Source organism: Petromyzon marinus, chromosome 16, assembly GCF_048934315.1.
Source record: "Petromyzon marinus isolate PM22_M1 ecotype Great Lakes invasive population chromosome 16, UKy_Petmar_22M1.pri1.0, whole genome shotgun sequence".
NCBI lineage: Eukaryota > Metazoa > Chordata > Hyperoartia > Petromyzontiformes > Petromyzontidae > Petromyzon > Petromyzon marinus.
In genome coordinates, this window is record NC_133682.1 from 8795822 (window position 1) to 8812664 (window position 16843).

Consider the following 16843-nt stretch of genomic DNA (forward strand, 5'->3'; position numbering starts at 1 on the left):
ACTTCAGCACACCGGTGTGGCAATGCGCCTGATTAAGCTGGTTGTAATCACCGGCGAAACGTCGTACTCAAATTGTAAATGTCGTGGCTTTACTCTCTAACACACCGGTGTGCTGAAGCAGTAACTAATTGGCACGTTTTGTTGACATGACACACCTTACTAATTGTCTGTGCCGGGTGGTGGTGGGTTCACGACTCATTTATATATTTACTCAAGCTCACCCAAACACCTTTGCTGTGGACATGAACCATTGTTGGCGTTTCTCAACAACCGGGTCGAGCCGCGTGACACGCTCGCCGCATACACGCGCACGGAATCTCGTCGGCACAATGCATCGCGAGTGATACCCCAGTGCAATTAAACACATGTTATATTCTTTTGGATCTTTCGGTAAAGTCAGCTAGATAGGTTCAAAGAAAATAACAATAGCATTACAAAAAAACCTATGACGTTTCGATCACAACATAAGCGGATCCTCCTGATGGCGATCGCTTGTGTTGTGATGAAAACGTCATAGTTTTTTGTTATTTTTTGGGTAATTTCCTTCGTACCTATCTGCGTGACTTTACCAAAATATCCAAAGAATATTAATTTCTGCAGTCACGAAAGTCAATATTTAAACACATGCTGTTTGGTGATTCGGCTGCCGCATTGGTAGTGATGCACTAGCACGTATAACAACACATTTACAGAAATCGCCACATTCGTCAATACGTCATACCGCGGGCCTTAAAAGGGAGAATATATAATAGGCGACGTTACGGACTTAGGCCCTTATTCATAGCACATAGGATAAGAGAGAGTGGATAATAAGAGTTGGAGACTGCACTTCAACACCATGGAGCCTGATGAGAGTACACTTTTAAGAAACTGATGATCATAAAACGTACGAAAAATAGCTATGAAGAATGGCCTTAGCCCAACACGTTACATATAAATCTATACCTTTTAAGATCACAGTATTATTGACGAATGTCGCTTTTTTTTTTGGAACGTAAATAATCCTTCATTCTCTCCATGTGTGAGCGTGCTAATTTTCTCACGTTGCAATCTTACTGGTGGCCACGGGTTCGTCATGAGCCATTTATCCTCGTCAACGATTCATCGCTGTGACATGCTTCGGTTCATAACTCTGCTTGCAGCATTTGCAATGGCAACACGAGGCAGTGGCTTAGCCTAGGGACGAACGAGGGTGGGAATTTGACGTTGGTTGAGAAGAGAAGCTGCAGCTTCGGTGTTTTGACAGGAGCAGTAGCACTCTGGTACATCGACAATTCTTACGTCAGTGGTTTAAGGTTATGCTGTGCGTTGTCAGAGCGGTTAGTGCGTGAAAGCATCCGTCGAATATGCAAGTTATCCCGTGAAGCGCATTGATATGGCCCGTTACCCGACATTGCTTCTGCCACGGAAAAGCTTTCGTATAACTTTCATTTCTTGGCAACGAATCGGATACGGGCATCCGCATTTAGGCCTACAAATATAAGCGATGCTAAAAATGTCAATCATCGCTACGTTTCTGCCGTAAACACGAGATGGAACGAGTGGAATTGGCAACATTAGCAACACCGTATCCTATACAGCCGAGCCAAACATTCCGCGTCTGATTTACACGGCAAACCGCATATTGCCATTATTTTTAGAACCCCGTGGCCGCGTGCGAGCCTTTGTGAACATCAAAATCTCAAGCCTGGGCGGCATGGCAAAATGGTGTGAGAAGGGCGTGGGGAGGGAGGACATCCAATCTGGGGCCCCGACTGTGCGGGGGGCGATGGGGGTGAGAGCCGAGCGCCGAGACGGCTGGAAGAGGGGGACGGAGGAGAGGACGGAGATGCGGGGTGAATGTCGCAGCAACGGAGCGACATGGCTCGACACGTGGAAAGCGACGATAGCGGCGCTCGCATTAAATCAGCGCCGGCAGCCGTTCGCGCGCGACATCGACGATTTTTTTTTAAATGTTCGTTTTCAGGGTTTTTTTTAAACCCCCCCACCCCGCCCGGCACCAACGTGGGAGCCCTGCGAGTTTGCGACGTTCCTCTTTTGAATTCTTGACGGCTATTAAAAGTTGCCGTTAAGTGCCAGCGCTTTTGCTCAATGGGCAAAGCGCTTGGCCATGGGAGACAGCGAGGAGTCTGCGATGGGGTTTTTTTTTTTAGGGACGGGAATGGGAGCAGTGATGGGTGGTGAAGGAGTGAGGGGAGGTGGGAGTTGAAAAGGAGATGGGGGTTTTGCTTCCCATCAGCTGTTCCACTGTACACACCCACTGTTCCACCGTACACACCCACTGTTCCACCGTACACACCGACTGTTCCACCGTACACACCCACTGTCCACCGTACACACTCACTGTTCCACTGTACACACCCACTGTTCCACCGTACACACCCACTGTTCCACCGTACACACTCACTGTTCCACCGTACACACCCACTGTTCCACCGTACACACCCACTGTTCCACCGTACACACTCACTGTTCCACTGTACACACCCACTGTTCCACCGTACACACCCACTGTTCCACCGTACACACTGTTCCACCGTACACACCCACTGTTCCACCGTACACACTCACTGTTCCACTGTACACACCCACTGTTCCACCGTACACACCCACTGTTCCACTGTACACACTGTTCCACCGTACACACCCACTGTTCCACTGTACACATCCAAAACTGCTCGACACTGCGACGTGCCCGGAACACGGCGGCTTCACGGGAAAGCGGAGAACGGCACTTGCAGGGTTTCTTTCATGACGAGGAGTGCACGGACAGGGCCGTGTTAACATTGTGTAGGCCCCCTGGGCTGCAGGTGCTGTGAGGCCCCCAGTAATATTTTCAAAAGGAAAACAAAGTTAAAGAAAAATACAATTTCTCTTTTATTACGAGGCTAGCAACAAATAAAATTCAGCATTCACAAGTGAAATAACTTTTCACTTAATCACTGGAGGCCCTCCAGCTGGTGGAGGCCCCTGGGCTGTAGCCCCTAAAGCCCCCGTGCCTTAATCCGGCCCTGTGCACGGATGCCCTGTCCGCAGACAAACTAGGTGGCCGGTATTGAGTCGTTCACTCTTAACAGTCATCATGCTTGCAGTCGGGTTGTATTATGATGGGCAGTGTCGTCAATCGTGCAGGCGTCATCATTGTCGTCGTCGTCGTCGTAAACTATTTCGGAACAGTTTTAGGGCGTCGATATAGGAACAGGCCTTTCGATCATTAAAATCGCCAGGCTGCCCCTGATTAAAAAAGCTCGCTGGAAATGAATGTCGCTGTGATGAAGTGGGGGAGAAGAAGGAGGTGTGTTTAGGCCAAACTTACACAGGATATCATTTGCCTTATGACAATGATGATCATGACACGAACTATTATTATTATTCGCAACTATCCCAGCTTCTGCAACAAAATCGCGGTGGTACGGCCGTTTGCCGCCGCCGCCTGCTCGACTGGCTCCGACTTCGCGACGCGAACCCAAGAACCGATGGAAGCTGGCGCCCAGCTCGACTCTTGGGTCTCGGCAGAAGCTCATTCTCGTATCTCCGTCAATCGTCGGCTTGCCTTCGAGGCTCCATTACGCCTTCCCACTCGGGCGGATGGGGATTAAAGCTCGGGTTGCCCAGATGGTCTTGCGTTACTCTTTGGGTGCATTTTTTTTATTTATTTGCCAGTACTATCATAAATGAGAAAAACAATTAAAATAGGCTATATTTCTAGGAATTATGTCAAGGTGTTCAAACACCGAATAGGCACACCCATTGCAAGGCACCACGTCTGCATTACCCACACATACTTGTGGCAAAACATGAAAATAAACATGCTCTGATGCATCGTCTTTGGAACTCCCATTAGCACGGTTGGCTGCGTGCGGTGTGAAAGAAGTTCAACATACGCACAAACCGATTAGCCAACACCAGAGGCACAGACTTCTTTATGGCTTTTTCTGACCAGTGTTAGGCCAGAGAGCAATCTCTGGTGTAGGTCAATCACTTTTAAAGACAATGCATGTACTAGCAGAGCTTGTTTGTGTGCACTTTTTGCAACTCAGTATGTGTGGTTAATGCAGACTTGATACCTTGCAATATGTCTCTATTTGATGTTTGAACATCTTAACACCTCCTTCGTTTTATTGCCGGTCAGAGTGAGACTATATTTCTTTCTACGTGACTTTACCGAAAGAACCAAAGAGTTATTCCTGCATTCACGAAAGCTTCAAATCAAGTTTAAAGCCTATATTCTCATATTTTGCTTTTCCTTTGGGTGTGACGGAGGATGGGTGTTGGGGCTGGCATGCTGCTGTGTCGCGAAGTTTGTCCCGCGTCTGCTCACCCTGCTGCGTGAAGCAAATGACCATCAGCTCCTGGCTGGTGTCTCCCGAGCGACGCACCGGCACTATAAGCTCCCCGATGTCCTCTTCCACGCGGTAAACGTCCTGCGGGATGAACACCGTCGACTCTGGAGGTGGGGAAGAGGACACAGGATCGAGGGAGAGACGGGGGGGGGGGGGGAGTGGGGGTCACCGCCCGTTATAGCCTCCGTGGCTAACGAGGCCGGACACATTCCTGAGCGCGCCATCCGATGTTCAAGCCTGGCCTCGACCATTGTGGAAGGGTCTCCGACGTTGCAATAATAAAACCAATGGACAGTTATCGAGCTGTTTCAATCAGGCACGGACTACTGTCCAAGCCATTATGGATCTTGCAGGTTAGAGTTCCCTGTGGAACACAAAGAGGATAACTCTGTATTGCGTTCAGCTTCACATTAGACACATCAAGCGACTGTGGTCATCCAAACCAGACCATACAACATGTAGCGACGCAATGCCCGATCCACAAACACGAAGGAGACATCACAGCGATGATCACACTCGGCTACTCCTGACGTGGCTATCGTGCTTTGCCACCTGAATGTGAAATTGTAGTCGTTTCCCTGCATCTGCATCGTCCATACGAGAGAACAGGACCAACTCCATCTCTCTCTCTCTCCTTGCCTCATTGTTTCCACCTCTCTCGTTGTCTCTGCCTCTCTCATCATCTCACCGTTTCTCTTCTCAGCCTCTCGTGCTCTCTCATGCTCTCTCATCGTCTCCATCTCAATCTGGCCGGCGCGCGAGTGTCTCACCATCGCCCGGGTCCACGATCTCCACGGTGGCCACGTCGGGATACTCGAGGGCCCCCATGACGGGGTCGGACAGCACGATCTCGAACGTCTCCGTCGTCTCGTACTCGGCGTCGGCAAAGATGCGCACCTTCCACGAGGCGCTGCTCTGGCCCGGGTTGAACTGCACCTGCTTCTGGGCCTTCCCCTTGAAGTCCTTGTCCTTCTCGGCCGTGCCGTCCTTCGTGCTGATGCCTGCCGGCGGACACGGAGGATGGGCACGCGGGGGGGGGGGGGGGGGTGGCAGATCGTACAAAGGGGTCGAGGAGCTTGTAGGAGTTGGTGCAGAAAGTAGGTTGCTGACCTGTCTGTGAAGAATGTGAGTGTTCTCCTACTCTACAAGAGGTCAGAGCACTGAGGCAGCATGGTTGAGATTCTGACCTGTGGTTAAATTGGGTTCTCGAGTGTGGCGAGTTGGTGGTGAAATGATGACAAACTATATCACGTCAAGTTTGGTTTTCATTAAATTCGTCAAGGTTCCAGTTTGGATAATTAACATTTTTAATTTTCCTACTGTAAAACAATTTCTACAGCAGGGTAGGTAGGAATGTTCGGTTTCCATTGTGTGGATAAGATGTCACTTGATAAGATAATCTGAGAAGCAGTTCTATGATTCCAACATTTGCGTCCCATTCTTTAACACGAGGTGATGCACTGATCTGCAACAGTTTCTCAGGATGATGAATATTTAATGAAGGTCGAGTTTATTTTGTTTAACCAGTTGAGAAGTCAAGAGACCAGGATGAGTCTCATTTGCAAGGGGGGTGACCTGGGGCGTTCGTCTGCCAGTAGGAGTCAATGATAACTTTATATTCCCAATTGAGTAATTTGGGGGTAATGTTCTAATTTGTCAAATTTGGACAGTGACATCGTTTCATGACGTGATGCCGGAAGCGCAATGATAACAAAATTAGGAAAAGAGAAAATAAATGAACGTAAAGAAAACGTACCATAAATCTTGAGCACAACCCAATGAATCTGCAAATGAGTATGCTACTTATTCAAGCTTTCCTTGGTAAACGACAACATTGCTGCTGTATTAGACGCTGATAAAGACGAGACGTACTGCACGTCCCATTCAGACAACAGGTTCACACTGTGTGATGCCGGCCACTCACTGACGAACGAAGTTTCGCCGAGGTACCCACGGCGACGAAGGGTGACCTCCAGGAACTTGGCGTCTTCGTCCACCAGGTAGTACTCCCTCTCCAGCGAGATCCATGCCCAGTTCAGGCGGAACACCTGATTCTTCAGCTGGTTTGTTCCTGCGCGAGACAGACAGACAGACGGGTATAGACACAGTTATGTGTAGGTATGCCAGTTCTTGTCTGGGTCGACAGCTTGATGTGCATATGTTATTACACCGAGGGCAAGCATTCACCAACATGCCAATTGACACTTAAATAAATCATATTGCACAACAGTGATGCTGCGGTGGAGTGCTGGTGCAGTGCATAGTGCACTGCATTATGGACCTGGCGATCAGAGTGAGATTCCCAGCCATGGCTAACATCAGGAGCGAGTGATATCTGAACCAGTTAGGGGGTCTCAGTATCACCAAACCAAAACGACAAACGTAGTTAAACATGATCACACAACCCTCGTCATGCAAAGGCACCAGGAGGCTTTCACCTAGCAGTCGATTAACAATGGGCCGTAAATTATTCAAGTTGGCCGTTGACCGATAATCAAATTCATATCGCCGCCGGCTTCATAGGAGAGTGCGCAAACCACTCTGAAACCACTCCCCGCCACTTATGCGAAGAATAAACACACCAAACACATCATTATTCCACTCGGTGATATGGTGATTGATGCAATGCATTCAGTTGGTTGTGTGCACACACACACACGCACACACACGCACGCACGAGTCAAACAACTTTCCACTTGATTTGAAAAAAAACAAAGAGTAACATTTCACGATCAAATACAAATGTATATCAATATTATTCCCGCACATAAATGTAAAACCGCATACATTTGTGGCCGTGGGTGTACACTTTAGAATTCCCAGTAACGCTGCTCTAACAAATCCTTAAAAGAAAGAGCAAGTGGGGCATTCCGCAGGTAATGCCCAACATTTGTGTTCCCGGAGAGGAGGGCCGTGGGCTGGAGTGGTAGCAGAGCCGATGTTTTATGGGGTGCCACCCTTTTTAGAAGATCACCTTTTTTTTTGTCGAGAATGTAACTCGTTAAAGATGACCAAATGTCGTGCGTGTTCAATTATTTTACGAAAATAAAAACAGGCCCAGTCTTTGATGCCATTTTGTTTTTTGGATCGCTGAAACAACGCACGTACACACATTAAGCGTGAATGCCAATTGTCTATGCGGTAATTGCTTTCTTTATTGTATACGTCAGTCTCCCGAACGCTGTGCTGCATTACAACATTCCGGATCCATAAAAAAAAATCCACTCTCTACGAGAGCGAGCGAATACTCCGCTTGCAACAAGTTGAAATCATGATTGCAAAGTGCCGCTTGAGTGAGCCGATCAGCTGAAGGTCACCAAGAGAGGACGCATTAGCAAAGAGACGTCCAATGAACACGGACGTTGGATCGTACAGGGACAGGTGGGACAGATGCTCCTCCAACATTGGGACGAAAGAAGTACATTATTATCCGTATTATTATTGATTAGTATTGTACCACCTAAATTAATACGCTCCATTGGCCACATTGGCTACTCAAAAGACCCCCCCCCCCTCCAACCCTACCTTGCCCCTGATCTTCAAAGTCACTCCTACGTGGCTGCACGTGTATACTCGCAGCACTAATTCTGGACTAAGACTTTAATGTGGTTAACTTAGACATTGTTAGTGTGTAGCTTGAGAAATGGAGAGAGAAAGCGGTAATAAATTACGAAAAATCACAGCGTCCCGCTGCTACACACACACACCTGTGAACAGCGGCCGCCTTTATAAGACACCACACGTGTTGGCAATGAGCTTTGAAGTCCGGCATTCCACTTCTTGTTCTATATTCGTTTCTAAGAAGGCAATATACTGCTGTCGATAGCCGAGCAAAGATTACAGACTTCGTAAATCTATGTTTTTTTGCCGACATTCAACGGTGCCACTCGGCAAATGTGCATTGTACTACCAGGAACCATTTGAGCGTGTGATACTTAGAACTAACAAGGGTGGGTGGTTCATAGGGTACGCTACCTGAACAGCTGTCTCAGTGCTTATTATATTTCAAGGTGTTCAGGGGTAGCATGGGTTTACACAAGGGTGCTGCTACCTCGAGACCCACAGGGCTCACATCTGAGTTCTATTCGTTTAATATTTTCCCCAATTATGTGACAATTCAGCTATTGCATGCATGTCTTAAGATGAATACTTTTACATTCGGAGCTATTGCTGCTTGCAGTACCTATGCCCCGTGTCAGAGAATTGTCTCAGAAGATGGTATCACAGAACTACTTTCTGAAGTCACTTAAACGGATTTCTTCATCCATACCCAAGGCACGATTTTCACATTTGCATGCAAAGGCATTTCTGCATGTCCAATACACACTGACATATCACTCTGAGTGTGGGAATAACTGTATAGGTTGCGTGCACTTCTTGGTGACCGGGTTGAGACCATCAGCTCGCTTACACCCGAGAAACCAAGTTCAAATCACGGGTGGCTGCCTACATCAGAACCCTGGATCGCAGCGACGTCAGCTCGGTGTTCTGACCCGTGGGCCACCCGCCCGTCCACCTCGTCCGAGTTCTATTCCAAGCTCAGACGCGGGCCTCGCTGCTTGATTCTGGGCAAAGCCCAGCGATGGCTGTGACTTGTCTATTTACATGGAACCTACCTCACCATCTTTAATCTCCCCAGCGGTAAGTTTAGATGAAGACCACCTGGCGCCCGATGTTGTCCCTTGATCCACACGCTCACGTTACACACCTTTAAGAGCCCCCTTTTAGTGTCACGTTGCCCTGGCTTAAGCCTTCTTCCCCCCCCCCACCGCCCACCCCGCAGAACGCAAAGGACCCAGGGATTCATCCCACAGGCCCCATTGTTGCCTTAATGAGTCTGGCTTTCACTCTCTTGTTTGGCAACACGCTTGGGTACTAGCCCACGCGGGGGCATCTTTTGTCCCCCCCCCCGCCCCATAAACCTGATGACCTGATGTCCTGATCTAAAAGGGTCGTCATCGGTAAAACTGAGTGATGAAGGTCATTAATGAACTAATAACTATATATGCTATATACAGCGTTCACGTATTGCCATGTCTTTTAAACTATGAATCGAGGTGCTAATTACGGTTTTGAGAGACGAGAGAGAGAGGCGTTGGGAGAGATGAAAGCCACCTCGCTGATCATTGCGGGTAAGGCAGAGAAGATGCTGATGACTATGATGATGATGAGACTTACCGTGAACTTGAGCTCGGATCAAAATTCATGTTCATAAATGTACATTTAAGTAGGGTGTTACAAATGTTTACCATACAGTAAAATATAACACGTGCATACACTTTAACACAAAATGGTATTTAATAACAAATATACATTAAACATAAATATTATTTTAAAATATATCTAATATAAGTTATCATTTGTGGTATTATTTATTTTAAATAAATGTTCCGATATCACCTTCACTGTGTTTGAGAGCACGACGCATTTGATTCGAATTGCAATTTGCTTTATTTTAACAAGGTGAACATAAATAACTGACTCGCAAAGGGGACATTATTATTTTCACAAGTTTGGTACTTGTATGGACACAAAAGCCGAAACCAAAAACATAAAGCCAACCGTCAAGAAGAAGAAAAAATCCCCTTTGAATACTTAAAAAATGCTTCGCCCATTAATCAAGGGACATGTACAAATACCTCACACTACTTCAACTTCTCTTTAAACAAGGCAAACAGCATCGGTGGGGAATGGCCGTACTGCGAATTTCGCGTCACATGCCGCCAAAGAGGCGAAACTGAACGTTAGAAGAAAAAAAAATTGACCCCCACCGCCGTCTCCGCCGCCCTTTCGTGCTCAACCACCTGCGCAATTCGCCATGAGCCGTCACTCCAGCTATGTGTGGCCTCACTTGTCCACGTCTTCGCCTGCCTCCGAGAGCTTCAGCTCAAACAGCTCCACAGTCAAAATAAAAAAAAGTTCAATTGCATACTCGGCCCTCCCCCTCCCCCCACGGTAGCAGCTGCGCCGAGGACCCGCGGGGGTTAAAAGTCTCCGACACTCTTCACGCGTCCCGGCCGCAAGCACAGGTGCCGTCTCGGACTTCCGCACGCGGTTTTTGGAATTTGCTCTGAAGAGATTCTGGTTTTCTATTCTTGCCGAAAGACGGGCAAGTCAACCGCTGCGAATGCATACGCGTGTATGCGTCCCAGTGGTCACCAGGTATTGCTATATGTACAGGGTGTTTCAAAAGGACGGACCCGATTTGAAATCGCTATATCTCTGAAATTGGGTCAATTTTTTTGAAACATCCTGTATGTATGCATGTTAAACATAAAGACTAATTATAATTCAACATCTAATGGGTATTACATTGATTGAAGGTGTGTCTTGCGCAATGTGCTTTACCAATGCAGGCATTGGGCCGTTTCCTTCCAGATGGAACTCAACCATTGTTTTATTTTGTTGGCCAAAGAGGTCTGAAGATGCGGGGTTTGTGCCACTCTTCAACCAAAACGGGTAATCTGCAAACCGGCTAACGTAGTTGGACACACGTAGCTGCCAAGGAAACAGAGCAAGGGCACACGAGGAAACTTTGCTCTGGGCCACAAGTCTCCACGTGTCCTGTGCCCCAGTGCCTCTCTGAAATCCATCGAAGCATTTACAGATATTTAGAAATCCGCTGCTGGATGAAGGCGTCCTGGCACCATGTTGGTCATTGGGGTGGGGGGGGGGGGTTATTCGAACATACTTCACCATGGTGGTCGTTGTGGGTGTTGGGGAAGGGGTGCCCGAGACTGCTTCAGAGTTCACTCGCCACTGACATAAGACTTGGCAATAAATCGAACCTAGCTTACTGGGTTTATAGCGCGTTTTTAAAAAAAATATATAAATAAATTGCTATCATGGTTTTCAATAAGCCACTTTGCATTCTAACCTTATTTTTATGTTCACGAGGTATTGTGAATGCTGAAAAATCTGACCCCTGTAACCAATAATAAGCACGACAAATTTTGACTTTGAAAACATCAGCAAAAACCTCGTCTACGAAAGCAAATGCGCATCGCATTTGTCATTGCATTGCTTTACCTTATGCTCCCAAATCGTCAATGAAACAAAAGCATGTTTATTATCATTAGAGAGAGAGAGAGGGGGGGAGGGGGCAAGAAAAAGGTGTTTCTTGTTTACGTTAACTTTGATTTGTTACACGGATGATTCCGTTCAGGCAGCTGCCCCGCGCTTTGACGGGGAAGACCCGTGGTGCGTGATCACAGTAACAACAAAACAAAAAACACCGTCAACATTGCAGAGAACGAGCACACAGGGTCCTTATCAAACACACAGCCATTGGGTGGATTTCAAGCCTTTGCTACCCAGACCTGCGGTGCCACGCAAACACCCACGAAGACGCTGCTGTCTTTGTTGATATTTTCCGGACTTCTGCTCGACACCTGCGATGACACGGGACCACTTTGCTAAGCGCCCCGGACATGCCGAGTGCCTGCGTAAGCATATTAGCACCTCGCAGGATCCTCACGTGGAGGTGAGGGGGGGGGGCATTCCCAAGCCACCTGACCGTGCCCCCCGGGACACTGGTGCGGTGAGCAACGACGTTCCTGTTGAAAAGCACGCTTCGCCATCGCCTCATCGACAGACACGCAGACATGCGCATAGCCAAACGCAGACGCTCTCGGTTATCAGCCCATCACAGATGCAGGCACAGATAAGTTCAATAATTATATTGCCATCCACTGGCCACCTTTCCATTCAAGCCTATATTACCAGTTTCCCCAATTGTTTCCAAGATACTAACCAGGCTCAAAGTATGCTTAGATTCTGAAATTTGAAGAAATCGGTGTGATTTGCTCATATTTCAGCACTCAACATGAACATAACACACATTTATTTAAAAACATTTGGATTATTCCATATTTCAGTGGCATTGTCGTTGCGTCAAACGCAACACAAGCTGGGGTAATGTCCTCGCCGCTCGTCGCCCAGCGCGAATTAACTTATCGAGTTAAAAAATGTCGGAGCCCCACGCAAACCACGGCAGCAACCCCTCGCGCCGGTGACTTTGTGACCGGGCGCAGGGTTTTAGTGTTCACACGAAGAGCCGCACGGATAACCGCCCGCCACTGCACGGGCCACCTACGGGTCTCCGTAGGCGCCAGCAAATCTTTTGAAAAGCCATCGAGAGGTAAAAAAAAAACCTCGCACGACTGGATATGTGACTTGACCCGTGGGCCTGACCTCTGACCCGCAGCGCCGACATCGCACGGGGTTAAAGGTTGTTATGGGGATAAGTCCATTATCCTTTTGCACTGTGGTATATTACCCCCGCGTGCGCACTTTAGGCCGCTATTCACTGGCGGCAGTTTGAGAGGGGGGAAAAAAAGTTGGAAAGAAGGGGGAAAAAGATATCGCGGAGAGTTTACTTTAAAATGTGAAGGTTATTTTAGTTGCAATTTATGTAGATTTACAAAATATGTTTGTCGTGTTGTTGTCTATTGAGTGAAACTTCTGAATACATTACACGTGTGTCATTGTTTTCATTCTAAATGTTACTCGAAATGCTCGCCTCTTAGCATTGTCTGAACGATACTCTCATTTCATTAGTTAGCATCGACATTCGTCGCGATGATTTCTGCTGGCTTTCCATTCCGACATTCTCAGACCATCACTTCCGAATGCCTCTTGAAATGGCACACACACAGCGGCATGCAATGCCGGGCATGTGCTTGCAACGAAATAATGTTTCAAAGTGCAAAATCGTCTGTAATCCTTCCTCTCTTCCGTGCCGGCTCAGCATTAATGGTTAAAGGCAAAGTGGAAATGTCCCCCCACCCTTGGGGGAATGACTGTTGAGTCAAGCGAGGATTGCGAGATTAGCGCTAGAAAAGCAGACTTCCGTGTTACTTGTCAAACACTGTGAATCTCGCACGCATCGGAGCTCTGTGGAAAAGACGGGGACATCTCTGCATTTGCTCAATGCGTATGTTATTCATTACGTTTAAAAGGAAACTAACCGATTATGGTAGCATCTCTATTCCGGTAAGAAGATTGCTATTTTCACATTTACTCCATTTATTCAGCATTCGTAAAATGGAAAACGTAATTCATGCACGTTATATGTGCGTACGCATGTATTATGGCATATATATGTAAAGCGGCTTCTTTGGTGAACTCATGCTCCCCTTCTCCTACCCGCACAGATCAGCATGGTGATGTACGACAAATAACCACCATGGCTGAGACAGCGTGGGGACGCCCTCATCCAGCAGTGGAGTAAAAAAGAGAATGCAAAATTAATATAATTATCGAAAAATACTCACGAGCGTCATCATACATAAAGACGCTGCGGACGGCGCTCATCTTGTTTTGAGTCGGCGGTGGAAATTCCTCAATCACGTGGAAGGGACCAGAATCCTCAAGAGAAAACCCACTACTTATGTCTTCCACAAAGTGCTCCTCATTTTATTGACCCCCCTAAAAGGGATGATGGGCTGAACTGGCCTCCAACTGTAACTTGAACTCGCTACCTTGGGATTGTGCATCGGGCGTTCTGCCATATTGCTGCGCAGCTTCGTCCAGCAGTAGATAAGCAAAAAGCTCTATATTATTATGCATAAAGATAAACATTGATGAATAAAGTATTAAATATATCAAAATAGTAAGAAAAAATACAGCTACAGTAAGTGAATATTGTAATGGAAAGTTGCCTGTTTAATGTGTTTTTTGTGTAATACAATTCAAAGTCGTACGTGCGGCCACACAGGAATTAGCCTCCTGACCGGTTAAAGCCGCGTGTATAATCGCATGCCCTGAACAGCCATCCCATATCCCTTCAACATCTGAGCCAGGATCCAACGGCAAGAGGTCGCCAATCATCGACACCGCTGCTGCTGCTGCTGCTGCCCACGGAATGGGGCAACGACTCATAAGTAATGGGCCTGTCTCGCGCTGAATAAATACCGGGCGATTCATCTCGGAGTGCTCTCGATTGATGAACTGCCCCGGGGCCGCCTGAGTTCAAGAGCCCGGAGGAGCAATGCGGCACCTCCAAACTGGCTGCCCACATTTACATCAAGCGGAGTTAGCCCTTCACAAAACAACTGTAATTCCCGAAATGCACATACAGTGAGGGAAAAAAGTATTTGATCCCCTGATGATTTTGTACGTTTGCCCACTGACAAAGAAATTATCAGTCATAATTATAATGGTAGGTTTATTTGAACAGTGAGAGACAGAATAGCAACACAACAATGCAGAAAAACGCATGTCAAAAATGTTATAAATTGATTTGCATTTTAATGAGGGAAATAAGTATTTGACCCCCTCTCAATCAAAAAGACTTCTGGCTCCCAGGTGTCTTTTATACAGGTAACGAACTGAGATTAGGAGCACACTCTTAAAGGGAGTGCTCCTAATCTCAGCTTGTTACCTGTATAAAAGGCACCTGTCCACAGAAGCAATCAATCATTCAGATTCCAAATTCTCCACCATGGCCAAGACCAAAGAGCTCTCCAAGGATGTCAGGGACAAGATTGTAGACCTACACAAGGCTGGAATGGGCTACAAGACCATTGCCAAGCAGCTTGGTGAGAAGGTGACAACATAATAAAGGTTTATTGGTTAGATCGCTTTATTTATAAATGTGTCGTAACCCTCCACCACCCGACACGGCAAGTCAGCAAAAAAAGTGTCACGTTTACAAAAGACAAATAAACTTGATTTGGCGCTTTCGTGACTGCAGGAATTACTCTTTGTTTTTTTTTTCGGTAAAGTCATGAAGAAATAACCGGTTATGTGTTTCCTCTCTCTCTCTTAAATTTAGCTCTTCTGTAACTGATGATTGCTTGTGTTGCAATCGAAACGTCGTACGCTATTATGTAATTTTTTTTATAATTTCTTATTTCTACGTTACTTTTCCGAAAAAAAACAAAGAGTAAAAGACAAATAGTTCACCATTTTATCCCACCAGTGTGTTGAAGAGTGAATCCACAACATTTACAGTTTGAGTACGACGTTTCGCTGGTAATTACATCAAGCATCATCGGGCAATTCGCCAGAATGGTAAAGCCCTCCACTTGCTCCCGGTCTTAAATAGAGCAACAGCAGGGTGATGTCATCATTTAACTCATTTCAGGTGCAGTGATTTGAGGCGGAGGGGGGTTATTGTAATTATATAATCGATTGGTAATCAGTCAATGGTTATGATTAATAATGAGTTGTAGATTGTAATTAGTTGTAATGTGTGTTATTGTGATTATATGCTACGTTAGTAATCCGTTAATTAGTATGTGTTTCCCCTATAAGGAATTGTAATATGTATTATTTAATAATACGCTTCCAAGCCGCACTAAGCCTGTAGCTGTCAGAGCGATTAAAGTTATTTCTATTTCTCTCAATTTCCATGGATTCTCTAATTAGTCTTTGCCAGTAATAATTAGTTTTACACAACACTTCAACGTTATCAAAATCAATTGAGTGTCCTTGTTGACAAGCATGTTCTCCCACTGCCGACAGTTGTGTTTGAGATAATTTAATATTTATTTGGTGTTCTTTTAGTCTTATGCTGATGTTACGTCCCGTCTGTCCAATATAGCATCTGCCACATAAATAATGAATCCGATATACACCTTCTGTTGATAATTTAGGTAATTCGTCTTTAGTACAAGATACTAGTTTTTGAATTTTGTGTACTGTACCAAATCTTACTGTAATGTTTTGCTTTTGCAAAACACGGGCTAATTTGTCAGTTACTCCTGAGATATATGGAATTTTAATTGTTTTAACAATCTGATCGCTTTCAGCAGTGTTGCTTTGCGATCGTGATTTGACATTCAGTGCCAATTTACTAGAGGAAAGTACCTACATTAAAATTAAACGAGATCCAACTTATACTTTATAACGTAAAACTACTGCAATAATTGCAAATTCATTAATCCCTAAGAATGAGCAATACCAAATTAAGCCAAGGGCCTCAAAACCACCTAGACTGTATGGGCTACCAAAGATGAATAAAATCGGCATCCCATTATGACCCATAGTCAGTATAATTGGCTCTGCCACGTATACATTAGCAAAATATATAACTAAACAAATACAGCCCTACATCGGTAGGACATCTTCATTCATAAGAAATTCAGAACATCTTTTGAATGTGATTAAAGATATTAAACTTAATCCTAATGATATTCTGGTAAGTTTTGATGTGATTTCTCTATTCACTAAGGTTCCAGTGAACGAATCGCTTAAATTACTTGATACACTATAAAAAAATACAGGTTTACCAAAAGATATTCCGAAACTTGCTGACCATTGTTTAAATAACACTAACTTCTTATGGAGAGGGGATTTCTTTAAACAAAAGGAAGGAGCAGCAATGGGCTCTCCTTTATCTCCTGCTATAGCAGATCTGTACATGCAAAACTTTGCAATAAGAGCACTTGCCTCGAGCACATTAAAACCATCTTTTTGGTTTAGATATGTGGATGACACTTTGGTTGTCTGGCCACATGGTAAAGATACACTTAATGATCTTCTAAATAATTTCA

General features: G+C 45.8%; 1 protein-coding gene across 1 annotated transcript in view; it reads right to left on the reverse strand.

The window, feature by feature from the left end:
* LOC116942858 (FRAS1-related extracellular matrix protein 2-like) overlaps positions 1 to 16843 on the reverse strand; it is a 66413-nt gene that overhangs the window by 30835 nt on the left and 18735 nt on the right. The window contains exons 3-5 of the mRNA XM_032955237.2: positions 6268 to 6414; positions 5114 to 5344; positions 4322 to 4447 (exon numbers count right to left, since the gene is read on the reverse strand). Coding sequence (XP_032811128.1) covers positions 4322 to 4447; positions 5114 to 5344; positions 6268 to 6414 — 504 coding nt within the window. The remainder of the gene's footprint in view (positions 1 to 4321; positions 4448 to 5113; positions 5345 to 6267; positions 6415 to 16843) is intronic.